Source organism: Stegostoma tigrinum, chromosome 20 (genome assembly GCF_030684315.1).
Source record: "Stegostoma tigrinum isolate sSteTig4 chromosome 20, sSteTig4.hap1, whole genome shotgun sequence".
Lineage (NCBI taxonomy): Eukaryota > Metazoa > Chordata > Chondrichthyes > Orectolobiformes > Stegostomatidae > Stegostoma > Stegostoma tigrinum.
In genome coordinates this window covers 45,836,532-45,857,403 of record NC_081373.1, presented here as the reverse complement: position 1 = coordinate 45,857,403, position 20,872 = coordinate 45,836,532, and the positions used below count along the sequence as shown (strand labels likewise).

Sequence of the window (20,872 nt, the reverse complement as noted above, 5' to 3'; positions counted from 1 at the left end):
TAAGGATATAGAATGAGTGGAGATATAGCAAACATTCTAGCTCTGGTCACCCAGCAAGCAACATTAATTACGTAAGTGAGATAGTAGGAACTGTCGATGCTGGAGAATCTGAGATAACACAGTGTGAAGCTGGAGGAACACAGCAGGCCAAGCAGCATCAGAGGAGCAGGAAACTTTGACGTTTCGGGTTGAGACTCTTCTTCAGAAAAAAGATCTCGACCTATAATGTCAAACTTTCCTGCTCCTCTGATGCTGCTTGGCCTGCTGTGTTCATCCAGCTCTACACTGTGTTATCTCTTAATTATGTAAGTAATGTCCACATTTGTCTTGACAATTAGGAATGGGTGCTTGTGAAATGTGCAAGTTTAAGATTTGAAAATACTGAAATGTCACATTAACAAAGCTAATTTTTCTCCCATTCTTCTTGTTGTGAAGGGATCATACTGTGCTCATTACAGACTGAGCTTTCCTGGACGCGTGGCTACAGCCTCAGAAGTGCTGGAGGATGGTTAGGATGGAGAGAAGGACAACAGTAACGGGGCAGCTCCTGGACACATTCCTGCAGCTAGAAAGTATTCTGCGGGCAGGAGAGCACTCTGATCAGCTGGGCAGAACTCACTTTTCCCACTCGTACTGGGTTGCTGGCCCACTGTTTGGGTGAAGCCTGTCCAACATCCTTCATAGGATTGGCAAACATGGAGGTAGCCAATTCAGATGCTACCTCTGTGAATAGTGCACGCCACCAGGCACAATGCATGTAACTGCACAGTTTCCAAAGCTCGGGTCAGAAAGAAGAATCCAAGACCAGGCACCAGCTGAGAGAAAGCTGATGGGTGGTTCTGTACTCCTCCCCCTCCTCTGAGACAACCCTGATAGGAATAGTGTTCAGCTCTCCAGATCAGTGTGGACTGGACGCCAGCCAATGTGACTGTGCTGCAGAAAGGGAACAAATCCATTATCCTCGACACCCCTGATTGTCATATGTTTAACAAATCCATATAGAGGACATTTACCTTTGTGGCAAATCAACCAAATCTTAAACAAAAAGTTAGATTTGTATGATGGCTGCCAGGTGTCTGGATTTGAAGTTTTGACACTTAAAATGGTTTTGATACATGGAGCATGTAGTGTGAAATTTGATTGACGGTTAGATTTTCTGAGAGTAACAACTATAGTCACCACATACAAAATCATCAACTACTTCCTTGCCGAAGGACTTTTCATAGTCAGTTTCTTAGTCCATTTAGCACTGTCTCCCTGGCTCCTAATGTCAAACGTCTAACATATGTTCCCATTATTTTATGGCTCAGATGTAAATATGATCTATATCCCAAATTCTCTTGGGAGTTTGGGGGGGGGGGGGGGGCGCTGGGAGCAAGCTATCGATTCTATCCACATACTGAGCAGCCCTTCAATAATGATTGAGATTGAGACAAAGCAAACTATTCAGAATTGCAAGATGCAGACTTTCAAAAATGACATTTGAACACATCCAAGATTGTTAAAGCAGATTCTGTGCAGCCATCAAAGTTTGAGTGTGTAAATCCATCACCTCCACACACAAGAAGTGGATGTTCATTAAGTGTCATCTGCCCTGGAAAGTTTGGGACCGGATTGATGACCTGTAAGAAAAACAGTTACAGATTATTCCAAGGATAGCCATTTCTCACTGTCCTAGTTGAAGGCTCCCATCTTCTAGTGCTGCGCCAGTTGTTCCTGTCCTATGTAGTACAGTATAATTACAAGAAGAACCTAGACAGCCGAGAGAGTAATTAAAGATGTTGCTGGCTGTATAGATAAGAGACATTGCTGCCAGCAATGCTTAAAATTGATTTCCTACAGGTGAGGTTGAGGACGAAAGTGCTTGGTTTCACCTGTAAAATGAACATATCAGTATTTAAGGACTGATTGTACGTTACCTGAGATCATCCAGTCTTCTATCTGCTGAGTTTAATCAGTCCTGTCCATCCCATCTATCTTTCAGATGAGAATTGAATGACTAGTATTGATCTAATATGACCAGCGTTTGGAAACTGACACTATTAATGAACAAATACTTCTCTGATATCTCTTTGTTATATTGACAGTGACATTAATCTATTTAGCATAAGCTAGTTAAGAGCACTACCAGAACAGCGGGCAGAGGAATGTTGCTGAATGATTTGTGTCACTAACTTGTATTTCCAACAAACTCTCCAGCTCCTCAGGTAATTGATCACAATGTGTGAATTAATAAAATGCTTGATTTTAGACGGGCCAAGATTTTATTACCATGATCCCAATAACTTCTAACTTCACTTATTAGAAAGTGACAATGTGGTGTAAGTTTAATAAAAAAAACAGATTCCACAAAGACTTATTTTGCTGATTAAGTCTGACATTTATCAAAGTGGCACTCATGACACTGTTCCAAATAGATAGAATGGTACTGTCTGTGTACTGGAACATTTTACAATATATTTCAAAAATCGAGGTTGTCCATCTGTTGCCTTTCTATGATAATAACTGACCCATTAAAGGAAGCCAATTATTTCCACTCTGGTTTGTTCGTAATTGTTTTTACAACTGAGTTGTAAAAGAGAATGATATAAAGGGCACGACACAAATTACTGCACAAACATTTAGAAATATGTAAGATAATATAATCAGAGTGTTGGCTGTACAAATTGATGAGAAGTGTTGGAAAGCAGCGATTGGAAAATGCATTTAACACAGTTTGATGTTAAGTTCACTGTGTGTGTGAAGAGCTGTACAGCATGGGGGGATTCTGACTGCGAATGAGCCACAGGATCGCATGAGCCTCCCTGTCATTGTTCGGGTGATGCCTTCATTATTTCAGAATGGCTGTTCTGTGTCCTGCAACCCCTATCCTCGAACAGCTTCAGCATCTCAAATCTAAAAGCTAATTGCGGTCATTATCTACAACTACTTGCACAACCAGCTCAGGTGAATGGCCTAAAGTTATCAATCTGATTTGTTCTAGAAGCTCAGTAATAGTGACTGACTAATACTTAATGCCATATGCATTTTCTTCAAGCTAGGGTGGCAAGGTGGCTCAGTGGTTAACACTGCAACCTCACATCACCAGGGACCTGGGTTTAATTCCACCCTCGGGCAACTATCCACATAGGGTTTGCACATTCACCCTGTGTCAATGTGGGTTTCCTCCAGGTGCTCTGGATGAGCAGTCCAAAGGTATGTGGTTAGGTGGACTGGCCATGCTAAATTGCCCATAGTATCCAGGGATATGCAAACTAGATGAACTAGACATAGTAAATGCAGAGTTACAGGGACTGGGTGGGAAGCTCTTTGAACAGTCAATGTGGACTCGATGGGCTGAAGGGCCTGCTTCTACACTGTTTGGATTCTATGATTTTGTTCTTTGTCTTTAAAAAAAAGCGTTACCAACCCTGAGACCTCTCCACGAAACATTGTTTTCCTCCATATCATCTCTGTTTTAAATGGGTTCTAACATTGTTTAAGGTAGTATTAAAATAGAAAATGAACTCATATTTGCACAAATATCATAACTACTGTCTTTAAAGCAATAATTATAATATAATGAGAACATTTTTCTGTTACACAGCGAGTGAATTCATCGCTTTATTTTCCAATTAAAACTGGCAAATTGCCTTCTGGAGGAAGTTGTACTGAACATCAGACACAGCAGAGATTCAATGTTCTGTTTGCCAGTCCCACACATATGCAGCAGATCCATGCTCAGCACAAAAAGTGCTTCTTGTAGTCCTGCTGTGTTGGCCGTCAATGTGGGAATTCCAGCGCACTACACGACAAAGTGCCAGCACCTGACTCTGTGATTCTCCATATGGTGAGCCTGATCACAGATGCAAAGTCACAGGGAGAGCTGGGCAGGAGTAGGCACACAGCCACGTGGCAGCAAGGAAAATTAGAAGTGGGATCAAGAGGCAATTACAACAATAGCTTGCATTTATATAGTGACTTCCCCTTCGATACCATCTCCATGCACATGAGCATAATCAAAGAAGCAGTAAGATCAAAGGTAAGCATACGGTTTTGGCGAGAATATTAGGATTCTGTTGACAAAACAGACAGATTATGGTTGATTGTATTAACAAAGGCCAATAACAAAGTAGTTCAGGAGTACAGCAACCACGTCTGCATTCTAAAAGAACATGAAATTGGGTTCATTGAAATACCGTGCTGCTAACTTACCATCCTCTGCTTTGTTTGACACCCAAACAGACTTACACCACACACCTACATTGACTTATTTCAGCCAGGGCTCTAACACTTTCTGGCAGTATTGCCAAATACGGCCCACATAACATTTCCAAATACTCTCACTTGCAAAATGGCCAACAACTCAGAGGGAGGGGCAGAAACATACCAAAGGGGCTTTAAAAAGAGAACCAGGTACAAGAAAGAGGGCAATAGAACTTTAAAATAAAACTGAAGAAGCCACTGCTATGCTGCTGGAGGAATGCACAAATATCCCAGTAACACTGTAGTCTTGGGGAATTTACAGCACACCTGATTATTATTTTTAATCGACTTTCCTGTCACATATGGTCAAGCAGTCAGGCTGAAAATCAGCGGTAGAAACCCCAGCAAAAGGTCTGAGGTTTGGACATGATTGGTGGTGTATGAGGTTTTGTTGGGGGTGGCGGGGATTACCAGTGGCATTGGTGTAACAGTCACGGTCACGAGGAGAGCTGCAATCTTAGAAGGTTTACTTGGGGTCAGGGACGTTCTCCTGCTCCTCCTGATTCACAGACAGTTTCTCAAGGTCTGGGGTGACCATATGGCAATCTTCGAGTTTAAATCAGGCTGGCAACTGGACAGCAGGAACCTGGTTTACATGCTGTAATGGAATGGTAGTCCATTCCAAGACACAGAACACAACCTGCTACCATCAAAATGGTGGCTAACTCTTTGAGTTTTCAATTTTTAATTACTACTTCCCCTCTGTTCCTTCCCAAGCATCATAGATGGGTTAAAAATTAACCCCTATGTGTAAGCACATAATATCGCTTCAGAGTTAAGTATCATATGTCATATTGACGAGAGACTGCAGCAAGTGTGAACAAACCAGCCATCTCAAAGTCATTGTTAAATGTTCTGCAGCTTGTCTGTTTTCTATACACTCCAATAATCTGACATTCCATCTCTCACTGTACTTTGCTATCCCAAGCCTGGTATTTCTGCTCTCTCAGCACTTCGCAGCAGCTCACGCACCTAGGTACCAACATTTTTTTTTAGTCAAAGATTATGATATTATCAGTGACTATGGAACAGTCTGTTTCTATACATAACAAGAGCAGTACACTACGGCCCTTTCATTTGTCCTTGTCTGGTTGGTATAGCTACAACACACGAAACAGTAACACTCCCAACGCGAGCTGGTAGAAGTTGCTGAATGTAAGAACTGAATCAATTTGTCCTGCAGGTGAATCTGTCACACGGTGGAACTCATAACTGTGTTGCCAAGAAAGTGAAATCATTCAATTTGGATGTGAATATATGCTCATTTAAACTTTCCAGTCAAAATTTGAATAGCAAGGCTGAACATTTTAGCTTTCCAAAAGGCTGCTTTTGAAAAGACTGTTGTGTTAGGAAAGAGGTCACCCGGTTCCAGTCTATGACTTTAAAACATTCCAATAATCTCCAGTGGGGTCAGTTGGTCAATCTAATGATCCACTGGGGATCAGGAACCGTTCAAGTTCACAAGCTGACCTCGGACTTGGCTAACTTGACTAAAATGCCTCCCATGACCAGATCATCTCTCCCCACTGGCAATCTTGCAGTAAAGCAGGGCCACAGTCTTTCCAGGTGACTCCACCACCACCTACCCAGGATGCACATGTTCTGCTGGACAAACATGTTTGAAATGGTAGGACCACTCCTGATAGGGTTACTGCTTTCTGGGACAAAAGGAAATTCAGTGCTGTTGACAAAGTTAAAGGCAAGCTGCAAAATGTGAATTTAAGGAGCAGCCACCTCAGGTACTGGGGGAAGAAATGTAACAAGGATCATGACTGCATTCATGAACATGTTTGTGGGATAAAGTCAGAGTAAGAAGGGACCCACTGCTAGACAGTAAGAAGGTAATTCCAACTGTATGGAAGAGTTTACAGAATGGATCAGAGAAAAATGTTTTCACTTCTCAAGGGAGCCAAAGTTGAAGTTAAGATGATCCTGACCACAGAAATCTTCATTCACTTCATTATTTCCTCTGTTTTTTCCCCTATTACCATCACAATGTCAAGGAGGCTCGGCTTTACACAGAGTAATCTCCACCAACACTCGAGCATCAGATGAATTTTCAGTCATGCTATCAACTCTCATAATTGCAAAGTTTTAAAGGAACAATGATTTGCTCAGTCTGTTCATGCTGCCAATTTAAGGTGATGGTGATAAATCTAAGGTTTGGGTCAGAAAAGATTTTGGACTACAATGCATTTGTCATTAAAACTTGGCCTATGGGTTATAGCAAGATCACTTTTCAAAGAAAAATAAGCCAGGCACTGGGCTGCATTTCTAGAGGGTTAGAATTGAAAAACAGGAAAGTCATGCTAAACCAGTAATGAACATTACTTTTAGAATACCGCATATGCCTCTGGTTGTCATTATTGTCCAAAGGATACGCAGGGATTGGAAAGGCTGCACAGATTATTTAGAAGGATAAAACCAGAAATGTGTGGCTATGTATATTAAGAAATCATTGAGAGTCTGGGTCTTTCCCTTCTTAATAAAAAAGCAATCTGATAGGTGACCTAGTAGAAGCTGTTAAAATTTATGAACAGTTTAATGATGAATACAGTGAAATTATTTCCCTTTATGGCGAAGAGGATAAATATAGGCAGTCATACAGTTACCAAGAAATCAAAGAGGGAATTCAGAAGGAATCTCTTTATCCAAATAGTAGTGAGAATTTGGAACTGGCTACCACAAGGTGTGGAGGATGCGAATGTTGTAGATGCATTTAAGGAAAATTAGACACGGATGTGAGAGAGCAGGGAATAGTTGGTAGATTGAAATGCGGAAAGAGAAGTGAAGGCTCAATTGTGAGCATAAATACTGAGCTGGACTGAATGGCCTGTTTTGGTACTGTATATTTTATACAGCTACACTCTCATTAGAGAGAGGTGACTGGTGGTTCTTTGACCTAAGGGTCATTATGTCCCAGGTAAAAGGAGAGGCTGAGAAGGAGAATCCTTCAGAGTAACCTTAGCTGGTTTTGGTGCAGGAACTGACTCCATGCTGTTAATGTGATTCTGCATTGCAAACCAGCCATTCAGCTAATTGAACTAACCACCCCCCATATTTTATGCAATCCAGAAGTTGGAGAAAATTGGTTGTGGAGGTTAGTGACCTCCAATTGTGTGTGGTGGTGCAAAGACTTAGAGACTCTTGACGGATGTGCTATGGAGGATATTTCTGCAGCAAAATGCGTGGCTTTGAGATATCAGGCCTTAGTGTTCCATTTTATTTACTGTCCAATGCTACTGTAAAACAGGAGGAAAATCCTGCCCTGCAGAATCTAGGCTGCTTTCCAGTACATATGACCATTTGAGCAAAATGTTGACAGTAGCTGGTTCTTGTGTAAATCGACAACAGTGAGAAATAATTGAGTGAAGGAGGGGAAGAGATAATTCCAATGCCAAACTAAAAAGAAAATTATTGGTTTCCTTTGAGGATTTCAACACTTTTTTGTAAGCAGCTCTAAGAAGCTGGATTAGAAAAACATCTCCACGCCCTCATAGCAACTTTGTTCAACCAGTGAAGAACGAATGATTGACACTGTGTTAGTAAGAAAAAGCAAAATACAAATAGCTATTAATTAATGTGGTTCAAACTTGGCTACATTAACAATTTGACAAAATTTCTATCATACAACAAAATATGGCTGAAAGTAATGTAACGGCTTAATAAGTGGATGCCAATTAGAAGGCTGCAATGACTATTTCTATTTATCACCTTTTAAGGCCTTTTCTATTTGAACATGCTGAAATCAGAATGAAAATGTGGCTCAAATCCATTCCTCTTGAAACATACCCGAGCCTTTTGTTGTACTTCCCAAGCGTCAAAATAGAATCGTGGTTTTTGTTTGCTCAGGACACAGATCTACTGTGATCAGAATTACCTGCGAGTATCTCCATTTGTGACACTTGATGCCAACAGATTTGGGCAATCCTGGGAGAATCTGCTGTAGCTGGCTGAGGATGAGAGGTTCTACCTCTTCCTTGTCTTTCTGCACATTTTGTGCTCCAAACTGAACTGTAGTGTGAACAATTATGGAAGGTCCGACTTCAGGGGATTCTGGACAGAGCAATGAGACAAAAAGTAGGTGAACTATTTATATCATCATGGATAGATTGACTCTGACAAAGCATATAACAAATAAAAACAGGAATAGACTCTACAACCCATCAAATCTTCTCCACCATTAAATGTGATCATGGCTGATCTTGTGCTCAACTCTATCCACTTCCTACCTGTTCTCCATATCCCATCATGCCCCGAGAGACCAACTATCTGTCTTTCACAACCTTAAATGATTCAATATATTGTAGCATCCATAACACTCTCAGGTGAAGAAGTGCAAAGACTCACTGGCTTTGAGTGAAGAAATTTTTCCTCATCTCACCCCTAAGTGATCATCCCCTTATCCTGAAACTGTGAGCCCTTGTTCTAAATGCCCTCATCAAGGCAAAGCAATCTCTCAGTATCCCTGTTGAATTCCTTCAGAATTTTAAATGTTTTAACGAGAAGCCCTTGCAATTTTTATAGCCGTGAAGTATAATGGCCCAGTTTGTTCGTCCTTTCATGTTGGGCAACTCTTTCATCCCAGGAACCATCTTGGTGAACCTTCACAACATTAGTTTCAAAGCAAGTATATCCTTCCATAAATCCAAATACATTACGTCCACTGCTTCCACTTTTGTCTATCTTACTAGTAAAAAAAATCTTCAAAAAGCTCTCATAGATCTGTCAAACAATTGACTCTCTAAGATCACACCATGCTTTTATAAATTCATTATTAATATTTTCTTAGTAATAGATAATGAACAGATATTCAGTTTTAGGTGCCTGTTGAGGAATAAATATTGGCCAGAATTGCTGGGAGAGCTTCCTTATCCTATTTCAAATACTGCCATGGCATCTTTTACATTGTCAGAAGTCACACAACACCATCTTATAGTCGAACAGGTTTCTGGTGTCATGTGACTTCTGACTTTGTCCACCCCAGTCCAACCCTGGTACCTCCACATCATGACCTTTTACATTCATAGACAGTTGACTGAAGTAAGAGTGCAGTTAATCTGCCTGCAATGTGGTGTTGATCGAGCATTGCAATGGAATTCCCCCATGAAATGTTTGCTCTTAAAATGCTCTTGAAACGTTAGCCCTTTGTGCTATCAGGAAAGTTAACAGCAGCACTGACCTGAACTGCGTTTCTTATTATCAATGGAGATGAACCGTACGCAGGGATTATCGATGATGTACTTTGCGGCCCAGGGGACACCAATCTGTGTGCCGGCCTCATAGAAAAGGGCCAAAGCAAATCGAGAGGAATATTTTGCCGTTTCCAGTTGCAGCCTTTGTGATTCACTTATTACTACAATAAAGAAACATTATGAAAATCAAATGAAAGGGATAGTGTCGTTAAAATCAATGTTTCTTTTTATGAAATGTGGGATGACATGCATAGTCGATATTTATTTGACTCTATTGCAACTGCATTACAGCTGTGCATCTTTAGATATTTATGAAGGGGGCCTGAGCTATAAACCAGCTCAAACAGATAGGGTGAGCTGTCTCTCTGACACGTGGTAAGGGTTAACACTGAAATCAATTTAAGTGCTCCCAATTCTGCTCTCAGGGGACAGAACTCCATAGTGCAAAGACCATTCTGTCAATTCACCATAAGCACTAAACAATCATCTTAATCTGTCAGCCTCTTAATGTTTTTGAAATAGGTATGAAACAAATGGATTAGTCAATCATATGATTGACCGTGAGAGCCCAAGGTATTGAACGTTAGTTTTAAAGTGTGTTGCAACACAGGGCTAATAGACACATGTTCAGAACCCAGACCCTCAATGGACCAAAGGAGAACACAGCCATTAGAAGTCACAATGGGAGCACGTGGAAAGTTTGCAGATCAGATTGTCTGAAGGTTAGCAGTTTGTGAAGAAGAAGGAACATTGATATGTATCAGTTCAGGTCCATCATTATACTTTGCTTAAGTGGAACTAGAAGCTGCCTCATGTTCCAAATAGATTAACTTCACAGCAATCTATTTAAATTGTTCAACTCAACAAACAGGTTGGTAACAAATCATCACTAAATAATCAGAAATAATGGGAACTGCAGATGCTGGAAAATTCAAGATAACAAAGTGTGAAGCTAGATGAACACAGCAGGCCAAGCAGCATCTCAGGAGCACAAAAGCTGACATTTCAGGCCTAGACCCTTCATCAGAGAGGGGGATGAGGAGAGGGTTCTGGAATAAATAGGGAGAGGGGGGAGGCAGACCGAAGATGGAGGGAAAAGAAGATAGGTGGAGAGGAGAGTATAGGTGGGGAGGTAGGGAGGGGATAGGTCAGTCAGGGGAAGATGGACAGGTCAAGGAGGCGGGATGATGTTAGTAGGTAGGAAATGGAGGTGCGGCTTGAGGTGGGAGGAAGGGATAGGTGAGAGGAAGAACAGGTTAGGGAGGCGGGGACAGGCTGCCCTGGTTTTGGGATGCAGTGGGGGGAGGGGACGAGCTGGGCTGGTTTTGGGATGCAGTGGGGGAAGGGGAGATTTTCAAGCTTGTGAAGTCCGCATCGATACCATTGGGCTGCAGGGTTCCCAAACGGAATATGAGTTGCTGTTCCTGCAACCTTCAGGTGGCATCATTGTGGCATTGTAGGAGGCCCAGGATGGACATGTCGTCTAAGGAATGGGAGGGGGAGTTAAAATGGTTCACGACTGGGAGGTGTAGTTGTTTATTGCGAACCGAGCGGAGGTGTTCTGCAAAGCGGTTCCCAAGATTGGTTTCCCCAATGTAGAGGAAGCCACACCGGATACAACGGATACAGTGTATCACATTGGCAGATGTGCAGGTGAACATCTGCTTAATATGGAAAGTCACCTTGGGGCCTAGGATGGGGGTGAGGGAGGAGGTGTGGGGGCAAGTGTAGCATTTCCTGCGGTTGCAGGGGAAGGTGCCGCGTGTGGTGGGGTTGGAGGGGAGTGTGGAGCGAACAAGGGAGTCATGGAATACTAAATAATACAGAATCACTAAATCATATTGGGTTATATGCAAAATTGTTAAAGCAATGAGGCCTGGCACTGTTTATAACACAACAGATCATAAGACAGTTAAAAAATGTATGCATGGCTGTTAGAAAAATCATTCTCTAGTCAACAGCACATGGTGTTAATAACTTAATCATGCATTCCTTGTTCAAATCTATCCTCAGATAGGGAATCTGCTTCTTAAATTGGATTCTAAGTGGTTTTACAGTATTGTTGGACAGCTTTTTCTGCAATGAATACTGGGCAAGTTGTAACAGTTCAAGCTATTAGTTAATAGTGATGACTGACTAATGTGAGGCTTAAAATATGCAGCTTAATTGTACCACTTGGGCTAATGCTTATTTTAGATTATTTTGCATTTGCACTGTAAACTACAGATTAAGGAGGATTAAAACTGTCACCTGACCTTTCACAAAATATTCTGTTCACTGATTTTTGTAAAGGTGATTGTGTAGAGGATATAGGAAAGGCTGAGTTATTCTAGGATTTGATAATATTTCAACCTGGGATGCAATGCATGAGAGTGGAGTTATACTGCACATAGTGCTTTGCAAAATGCACAGACTCCAAAACTGTAAAATACCTGTCAGAAAATTTTGGCATGATATTGCAAAATATATTGGATGAGTAACTAGCCCATCTTTTTGCCAACTTGGGTACTTATTCACAGATACCTGAGCAAATGGTAACATCTATATACAATCCTGATGTACACATGTTAAGACATATATGCACAGGAAACTCTGAACACACATATGGACCCTAAGCCTACCTCTATTGAACATAGCAAAGTACACACACAGAACTCTGGTGAACACATGTTGAGCTTCACACTTACAACTGGAAATACATTTTAAGGTACAGACATATAAGCATCTGCCTTGCTGGCCTAAAAGTGAATGCACAGAATAACTATGATAATGGGAACTGCAGATGCTGGAGAATCCAAGATAACAAAGTGTGGAGCTGGATGAACACAGCAGGCCGAGCAGCATCTCAGGAGCACAAAAGCTGACGTTTCAGGCCTAGACCCTTCATCAGAGAGGGGGATGGGGTGAGGGTTCTGGAATAAATAGGGAGTGAGGGGGAGGCAGACCGAAGATGGAGAGAAAAGAAGATAGGTGGAGAGGAGAGTATAGGTGAGGAGGTAGGGAGGGGACACTTCCACCATCTACAATCCAACCCCACCACCCAAGCTATTTTTCCATCCCCACCCTTGTCTGCCTTCCAGACAGACCACTCTCTCCACGACTCCCTTGTCCGCTCCACACTCCCCTCCAACCCCACCACACCCGGCACCTTCCCCTGCAACTGCAGGAAGTGCTACACTTGCCCCCACACCTCCTCCCTGACCCCTATCCCAGGCCCCAAGATGACCTTCCATATCAAGCAGATGTTCACCTGCACATCTGCCAATGTGGTATATTGTATCCATTGCACCCGGTGTGGCTTCCTCTAGATTGGGGAAACCAAGCGGAGGCTTGGGGACCACTTTGCAGAACACCTCCGCTCAGTGTGCAATAAACAACTGCACCTCCCAGTCGCAAACCATTTCCACTGCCCCTCCCATTCCTCAGACGACATGCCCATCATGGGCCTCCTGCAGTGCCACAATGATGCCACCCGAAGGTTGCAGGAACAGCAACTCATATTCCGCTTGGGAACCCTGCAACCCAATGGTATCAATGTGGACTTCACAAGCTTCAAAATCTCCCCTTCCCCCACTGCATCCCAAAACCAGCTCAGCTCGTCCCTTCCCCCCACTGCTTCCCAAAACCAGCCCAGCCTGTCTCTGCCTCCCTAACCTGTTCTTCCTCTCACCCATCCCTTCCTCCCACCTCAAGCTGCACCTCCATTTCCTACCTACTAACCTCATCCCACCTCCTTGACCTGTCCATCTTCCCTACTGACCTATCCCCTCCCTACCTCCTCACCTATAGTCTCCTCTCCCTATTTATTCCAGTTCCCTCTCCCCATCCCCCTTTTCTGATGAAGGGTCTAGTCCCGAAACGTCAGCTTTTGTGCTCCTGAGATGCTGCTTGGCCTGCTGTGTTCATCCAGCTCCACACTTTGTTATCTTAGCACAGAATAACTAGTTTCCCATTCTAAAACCAAGGAGTAAGATCGACTGGTGCTCAGAATGTAACCAGACAGCATTAAGGAGTTGCATGTACACCCATTCAACTTTATTTTGATGCTTCATTTGAATGGGTGAGAAGCTAAAACCAAACAGAACTGCAGTACTCAGAGTGGTTGCATAAGCGCCTTGTCTATGGCTGATGCAATCTGGGAGTTGTTAAGATACCCATTCAGCTTTACAAGCCAAACCTAAATGTTTGGCTGCTTTGCTTATGTTGTTGAGAAGCCTCAGTTGCCAAAAATGTACAGTACTTGCTAAACTGTCCCCCTGCAATCAATGATAGATTGCTATTTGTTAGTTTTAAATGCCTCTAGAATCATGAGCTATCAATGTGAATGTTTTCATACTGAACAAAACATAGAACATATCATCGATAAATTGATTACTAACTTGTAAAACATCAACTTATAAATGATTATGGTATTTTGGTTGTTTTGATTATAGCTGTTGTTTATCCCTAACAAAGTATTAATTAGGGTATAAATAAACCAGTTAGTAAGTCCATCGAAAAGCTGATAGAAGGGTGATTTGTAATAAGTTAAACATGTATATCTTAAAATCACAATCTATTTCAGATTTATCCAACCATTGGCTCCCTTAACATGGATTTTCTATTCAGTGCATGTGGATAACTAATGAATATTCGTCAGTCACAGTGTTCATGAATCACTGTTTTGGTTCTGATTTTGATGACTCTTATTTCAAGTGCAAATTTATTTCTAACGGTTTACTGAGTAAAACATTGAAATTTGCCATTCATTGTTGCCAAACTGCTTATATGTTTTTGAACTTGGCTGACTGATGTGGGAAATCAGACATTGCTTCACAGATTGGCTCAAATATCACTGCTTTCATTAACTAATAATCCAGATGTTTGTTGAATTGGTGAATACAAAACCACCTGATGTAGAGCTGTATTAGCATTTATATAATGTGCTCACATGTGCAATTTTATGTTTATGAGAAAGAAAAGGAAGCACTGCATTTTTATAGAAGCTTTCAAGACCTTATGATGTCCCAAAGCACATTCTGGTCAATGCTGTACTTTTTAAATGTAGTCACTGTTGTAATATGAAAAACTTGGCAGTCCAATTTGTACAGTACATACTCCAAGGACGCTGAGGCAAACCCCCTTGGTCTTCTTCAAAATAGTGTACAGGATCACTTCTACCCAACTGAGGGAACATATGGGGCCTCAGTTATGCAAAAGTAACTTCTTAAAGACTGCATTGGAAGGAAAGCTTAAATCTCCATTGCAGGGCCGGAATTCTTCATCTTCAGACTCAGAGAGATAAGAGGTTCAATGCTAAGGAATGGGTGATGCCTTAGTTCCATCTGATGGAGGATGGATGAGATAGAGATACATGTAAAGGAGATGATAGTACAGGGTAGCTGGACATTACTGTCAATGAGGCAAGATGTGTGCTTGGTGCTGAATTTAGTTTCTGAACAGTCCATGTAGGTTATTAACTTGTAAGACATCAACTTATAAATAGTTGTGATACATTGGTTAAGTTTTGATTATAGCAGTACTTTATCCCGAATAAAGTATTAATTAGGGTATAAATAAACCAGTTAATACATCCATCAAAAAGCTAATAGAAGGATGGTTGTATAATAAGTTAACATTTATATATTAAAATCACAGTCTATTTCAGATTTATCCTGCCATTGTCCAATTAACATGGATTTTCTACTCATTTCAGTGCTTTTGGGTAATTAATGAACCTAGATCACAAAAGGAATCCTCTCGATATTCTGGGAACGGCAAATTGCAATATCTGACAAAATGAGTGCCTGGCCCAGCAATACAAAAAAAAAGTTAACTAAGCAACTTTTAATAAATAATATAAATGTAAACAGAAATGACATTTTATTCAACATGACATTATTTTATTTGGCACGATAGTAGCTCAATGAGTTTATCTAACAAGTAGCTATATAACCAAATGGATCATAAAGATCTGAACCTCAATCCATGAGACTGTGCAAAGTTGGATGAAGTCAGCCAATTAGTAGTGAGGCACTGTGATTGGCCTACACAGTGAGGGAACGTCACCTGGGGTTCCTGTTCCTGACTGCTACTCGGTGAAGTTGAGAAATTCATTGTATGGACTGGTTGAGACTCAGAGTCAGTGAATGGTAATCTCACTTCTGAGTCCCATTCCAGAAATTTCAGCGCATTATCCAGGCTAACACACCACCAGAGATAATGGGAACTGCAGATGCTGGAGAATTCCAAGATAATAAAATGTGAGGCTGGATGAACACAGCAGGCCCAGCAGCATCTCAGGAGCACAAAAGCTGACGTTTCGGGCCTAGACCCTTCATCAGAGGATGATGTCCTCTGATGAAGGGTCTAGGCCCGAAACGTCAGCTTTTGTGCTCCTGAGATGCTGCTTGGCCTGCTGTGTTCATCCAGCCTCATATTTTATTAACACACCACCAGTACTGCTTTAGTTGTGTTGCATCCTGCCCACTACCAAGAGTTTAAGTTTCAGACAGACTGGTGGAGGAGAAGGTAAGATCAAAGATTGTCTTTAGGTTTGGGCTTCATTATAGCACCACCCATATATTCAAACTAAATAATACAATACGTGGTTTTCAGAGAAATACCAGGCTCTTGTCTTACAGATACATTCTGAAAGACTGTTCCACAATCTCTATGGGTTTCTCTCTTGCCTTTTAACTCTGCTTGCACTGTGCTATTTATGCACTGTGAGGAGCAGCTCTGTGACATCAGCCAAGGTTGCTCCAGGCTCTTAAAGCCCCCACACAACATGTGGAAGTGACATACTCTTGGAATTGTTGCCTTTCAGATGAGACATGAATCTGCCTTCTTGGGCGGATGTAAAGATTTTATTTGAATGCGTGACAAGCACTTTAAGCTGGTGTCCCAACTGCATCTGACCAAAATGAGACTGGCGCTTTTGTTAATGCTATTTTACATACATCGTAGAGAAAAGTCACCAACTTAATTCTTTACATTCATGAAAAAATGGAGTCGTCAGATATAGATTCCCCTACTGACCGCAGCTTATTAACTCTAACATAAAAGCTGCAAGAATGTAATTAATAGCACAATCTTGTCATGGTTAAAGCATAATTTTCAAATCAATGAGGTGGAATGACCTGGATAGCACTAATAAACAAACAAGTTACAAAATCTATCACATTTCCAAGTACAATTTTCTGCACTGGCTGCCAACAGAACCTGAGAGGAGCAGTCAGTATCTGATGTGAGTGACCATATTTTGAAATCTTGCTGTCATTGTCCCTCCTCACCAATCTCAACACACAATAAACGAGACTCTCTTTCATGGGAAAGAGTCAGTGAACATGTGGTTTCACTCAGATCCTTCTGTAGCTTTGCAGTTATGCTGTAACTGCTAGCAGCATGAACTGTGACAACTTAAAAAAAAGGCACTGGCAAACTTGGAGTGATGGGTAAAAATGTTTGACTTCAATGGGAATAAAGACAAAGAGAAATAGCATAAAAAATGTCAGTGGCTCACTATTATCCGAAACTATAAAGCTTACAGTTTCCCTGCTGTGTGTTTTCGATATTGCATATTGCAATATTCCATATTGAACATTAGAACATAGTTCACCCTGGTTAAAGTTTTCTTTTTGACTTCTCGTCAGTTCAATAGCTTGGGCAAGTCAGGAGGAGGACAAACTGACCAATAGCTGGTACAATCTCTTAAATGGCCCTAATCCTAGGTGTAAGTGACTGGTAAAGACAAAGACTTGTACTGAAATTGCAGTAGGATATCATTCAGCCTACGAGATAAAACACAAGTCAGCAAAAGTTAAGGGAAAAATTAAATCTAAAATGCACAAAGTACTGTTAGCAACAGTGATGAATTTAGAAATGACTGAGAGATCAAGGCATGAGCTAGATTTCCTAGTGGAGTCTGGGGATAAGTGCCCTCCCACACAACATTATATTTAGAATTCTGACAAAGTACAATTTATGTTTCTTAGCGGCCTGCTGTCATTCTGCTTCCAAGAAAGTTTTTTTTTCCTGGAAGGTCAGACATATATAATGCAGGAAAATAAGTAGTTACAGGCATTTTAAATGCGCAGGCAATTCTTTTGCTGACCATTCAACATGAAATCTGTGGGCTCAGTATATATGGATGGGAGTGCACATGGAATGCATTGAGGTCCTGTCATGTTCTGTTACCTGCTGGTCAATTGTTGGCTATGTAAGCCATGAGAGAGTTTGAAAGATCAGGAAGATACTAGAAGGAATGTTGTCAGAGGGAGCATGAATTGAAGATCACGAGGACTAAGTCACACAGAGCTACTTATTACACAGAAAGAAGACATTCAGCCCATCAAGTCCAACCAGCTCCACGTCAGGCAATCCAGTCAGTTCCATTTCCTTTGCTCTATCCTGTAGTCCTACAAATTTACTTCCTGCAAGTGCACATCCAATTTTTGAAATTCGTGATCATTGTTTCTGCTTTCATCACGCCCTAAAGTTAGTAAATTCCAGGTAATTACCACTCACTGAGCAAGACATTCTACCTCATATTCCTGCTGGACTTCTGGCTCAAAAATTCAAATGTGTTCCCTAGTCCATGCTCCATCACCAGCTAATGGGGGCAGCTTTCCTTTGTCTACTTACATGCTATTATCTTGTACACATCTGTCAAACTGTCCTTCCATCGTATATGGCCCATGGAGAACAAGCCGAAATTCTCCAATTTAACCTGCTGCAGGTGCCAGGTTTTTGACCTCTTCCACATTTATTAACGTGCATGAATACCCACTACCAACTAGCTCAATGGAGTCACATTCACTGATGCAACCTTGTTCAGCAAAACCAGAGAGCACGTGTGTGCACAAAACTAATGACATGCATGAGGCAGGTCATCAGCAGGGGGTAGATTTCTTGAAGCCCAAGTGAGCTCCAAACTTTCTTCAGTAGTTGGCTCCTTGACAAAGAAGTTGCTTCTTTGCGCAAATGCTTACGTGGCAAGAGATAAAGCCTGACTGGGCGAACCAGCCTGCCCAAGTGAAGCATGACACACTTGATCTCACGACCAACCTCACCATGTGGATAAGGGAGCCTCAACTCAAAACGTTCAGGAAAAAATAGAAAGTTAGGTGGGAAGGAAGAGTAGGGAATGAAAATTAAAGCGTTCAGTCATCAGGGATGCTGGAAGAATCCTGGGGGATGGAGTGGGAAGAAACTGGGATGTATGAAAGAGAATCACAGTGATGGGGCATGGGGTCATAAGGAAGATTGGGGAACATAATGGTGTAATTAGGTGTGTTAGACAGAGAAAAAGAGCAGGTAGGTTGAATTAGGAGTAGTTTAGGGCTCAGGCTGTGCATTTTATTTATTTATTGTCACTAGGTTTTTTACAGTGAATAATACAGCGAAAAACATCGATAGTCGCCACAATCCAATAAAAAGCTTAAAAGATATCACCAAAAGAGAGTCCCGAGTTGGCTCACCAATGACACTGGTGCTGCTGCCTGTCTTCTGGTGCCAGACCCACCGATGTCAGAGTCACCACTCTATAGGCACCATCTCTTCACTGCGAGGCCCACCTCGCCAGTGCCGATGCCAAGTGCCCTGCTGGGCCCACACGCACCCTGTAACCAGGAACCTCCAGCTGTGCTGCCACCTCGATGGTGCCAGGAGTCCCCACTCTTGTCCAACTGCAACCAGGAGTCTCGGGCTCCGCTGCCGGACCAGGGCACTGCCACCGTCTCGCCAAGAATTCCGCTCCGGCTGCCCTCCCACAAAGTGTCGCCTTGCCGGCGCTGCCATCTTGAGAATGTTCGCTGCTGTTGTGGCCACCTCTGATCGCTGGAGGAGCTTTGCTATCGCTGCCACGGCCACTGCCAGTCCTGAATGGTGGGAGGGCATTCCTGCTCTGACTGGATCTCCAATCGCCATGAGGAGCCACCTCTGACAGTCAACAGGGGCTGCCCTTCTGCACACGGCCTGCTCTAGCTGCCGCGCCGATTTCACCCACTAACCGACGGCAAAGTAAAGGCTCCAAAGTAAAGAAAAATGAAAAAGAAATGAAAGAAAAAAGAGCAAAAGTACGAAAGAAAGAAAAAAAACGAAAGAAGGAAATCACGCAGCAGCTGGAGGGGACTGGGATCATGACCGACAGCAAGAATATCAAGGGAGCTATTGGAAATGTTCATAGTTACAGGAGGAGATGGCAGAGGGACAGAGGAGGGGGAAACTTTAGAGGAAAGGAGAAGGCCATCTACAGGGACGGGGGGGAATATTCTTTAGAATGGGGGGGAACGAAGTTTAACACAACAAACAAAATCATCTCTCTTCTAAATCAGTGATAATGGGAACTGCAGATGCTGGAGAATCTAAGATAACAAAGTGTGTAGCTGGATGAACACAGCAGGCCAAGCAGCATCTCAGGAGCACAAAAGCTGACGTTTCGGCCTAGACCCTTCATCAGAGAGGGGGATGGGGAGAGGGAACTGGAATAAATAGGGAGAGAGGGGGAGGCAGACCGAAGATGGAGAGAAAAGAAGATAGGTGGAGAGGAGAGTATAGGTGGGGAGGTAGGGAGGGGATAGGTCAGTCCAGGGAAGATGGACAGGTCAAGGAGGTGCTTGGGAACCCTGCAGCCCAATGGTATCAATGTGGACTTCACAAGCTTCAAAATCTCCCCTTCCCCTACTGCATCCCGAAGCCAGCCCAGTTCTTCCCCTCCCACCACTGCCTCACAAAACCAGCCCAACTCGTCCCCTTCCCCCACTGCATCCCAAAACCAGCCCAGCCTGTCTCTGCTTCCCTAACCTGTTCTTCCTCTCACCCATCCCTTCCTCCCACCTCAAGCCGCACCTCCATTTCCTACCTACCACCTCATCCCGCCTCCTTGACCTGTCCATTTTCCCTGGACTGACCTATCCCCTCCCTACCTCCCCACCTATACTCTCCTCTCTGCCTATCTTCTTTTCTCTCCAACTTCGGTCCGCCTCCCCCTCTCTCCCTATTTATTTCAGAACCCTCTCCCCATCCCCCTCTCTGATGAAGGGTCTAGGCCCGAAATGTCAGCTTTTGTGCTCCTGAGATGCTGCTTGGCCTGCTGTGTTCATCCAGCCCCACACTTTGTTATCTCTTCTAAATCAGCTTGTAAAAGGAAACCTTGCGTGAATGCACAGTATAAATGTGGGGGCTGAGATTTGTTTTTGAGCGTTTCTGCACAAACACATGCAACTGAGGGAATCAGAGCAGAAACTGAAAAATACTAATGTGTGAACACTCAGTCAGGGCCTTAGCACTGAAGGGAAGCAGAGTGAGGAGGAATAAGCTCTTCCAATTCGAGTGATTCATCTCACTCTGAGAAGGAGAGTACTGAAGGCTGCTCTGAACTCTGGTGGTCTTCTAACTTGGGCCTGTGTATCTGACAATGGCTTCTTCAGAGTCACCAAGGGCATCTCGAC

The 20,872-nt window shown here is 42.6% G+C and overlaps 1 protein-coding gene across 1 annotated transcript in view; it reads right to left on the bottom strand.

Annotated features, from left to right (window-relative positions):
• Positions 1–250: 250 nt before the first annotated feature.
• The window catches only part of rnls (renalase, FAD-dependent amine oxidase), a 156,079-nt gene continuing 135,457 nt past the window's right edge, over positions 251–20,872 (bottom strand). The window contains exons 5-7 of the mRNA XM_048551265.2: positions 9,428–9,601; positions 8,126–8,301; positions 251–1,622 (exon numbers count right to left, since the gene is read on the bottom strand). Coding sequence (XP_048407222.2) covers positions 1,470–1,622; positions 8,126–8,301; positions 9,428–9,601 — 503 coding nt within the window. The 3' untranslated portion in view covers positions 251–1,469. The remainder of the gene's footprint in view (positions 1,623–8,125; positions 8,302–9,427; positions 9,602–20,872) is intronic.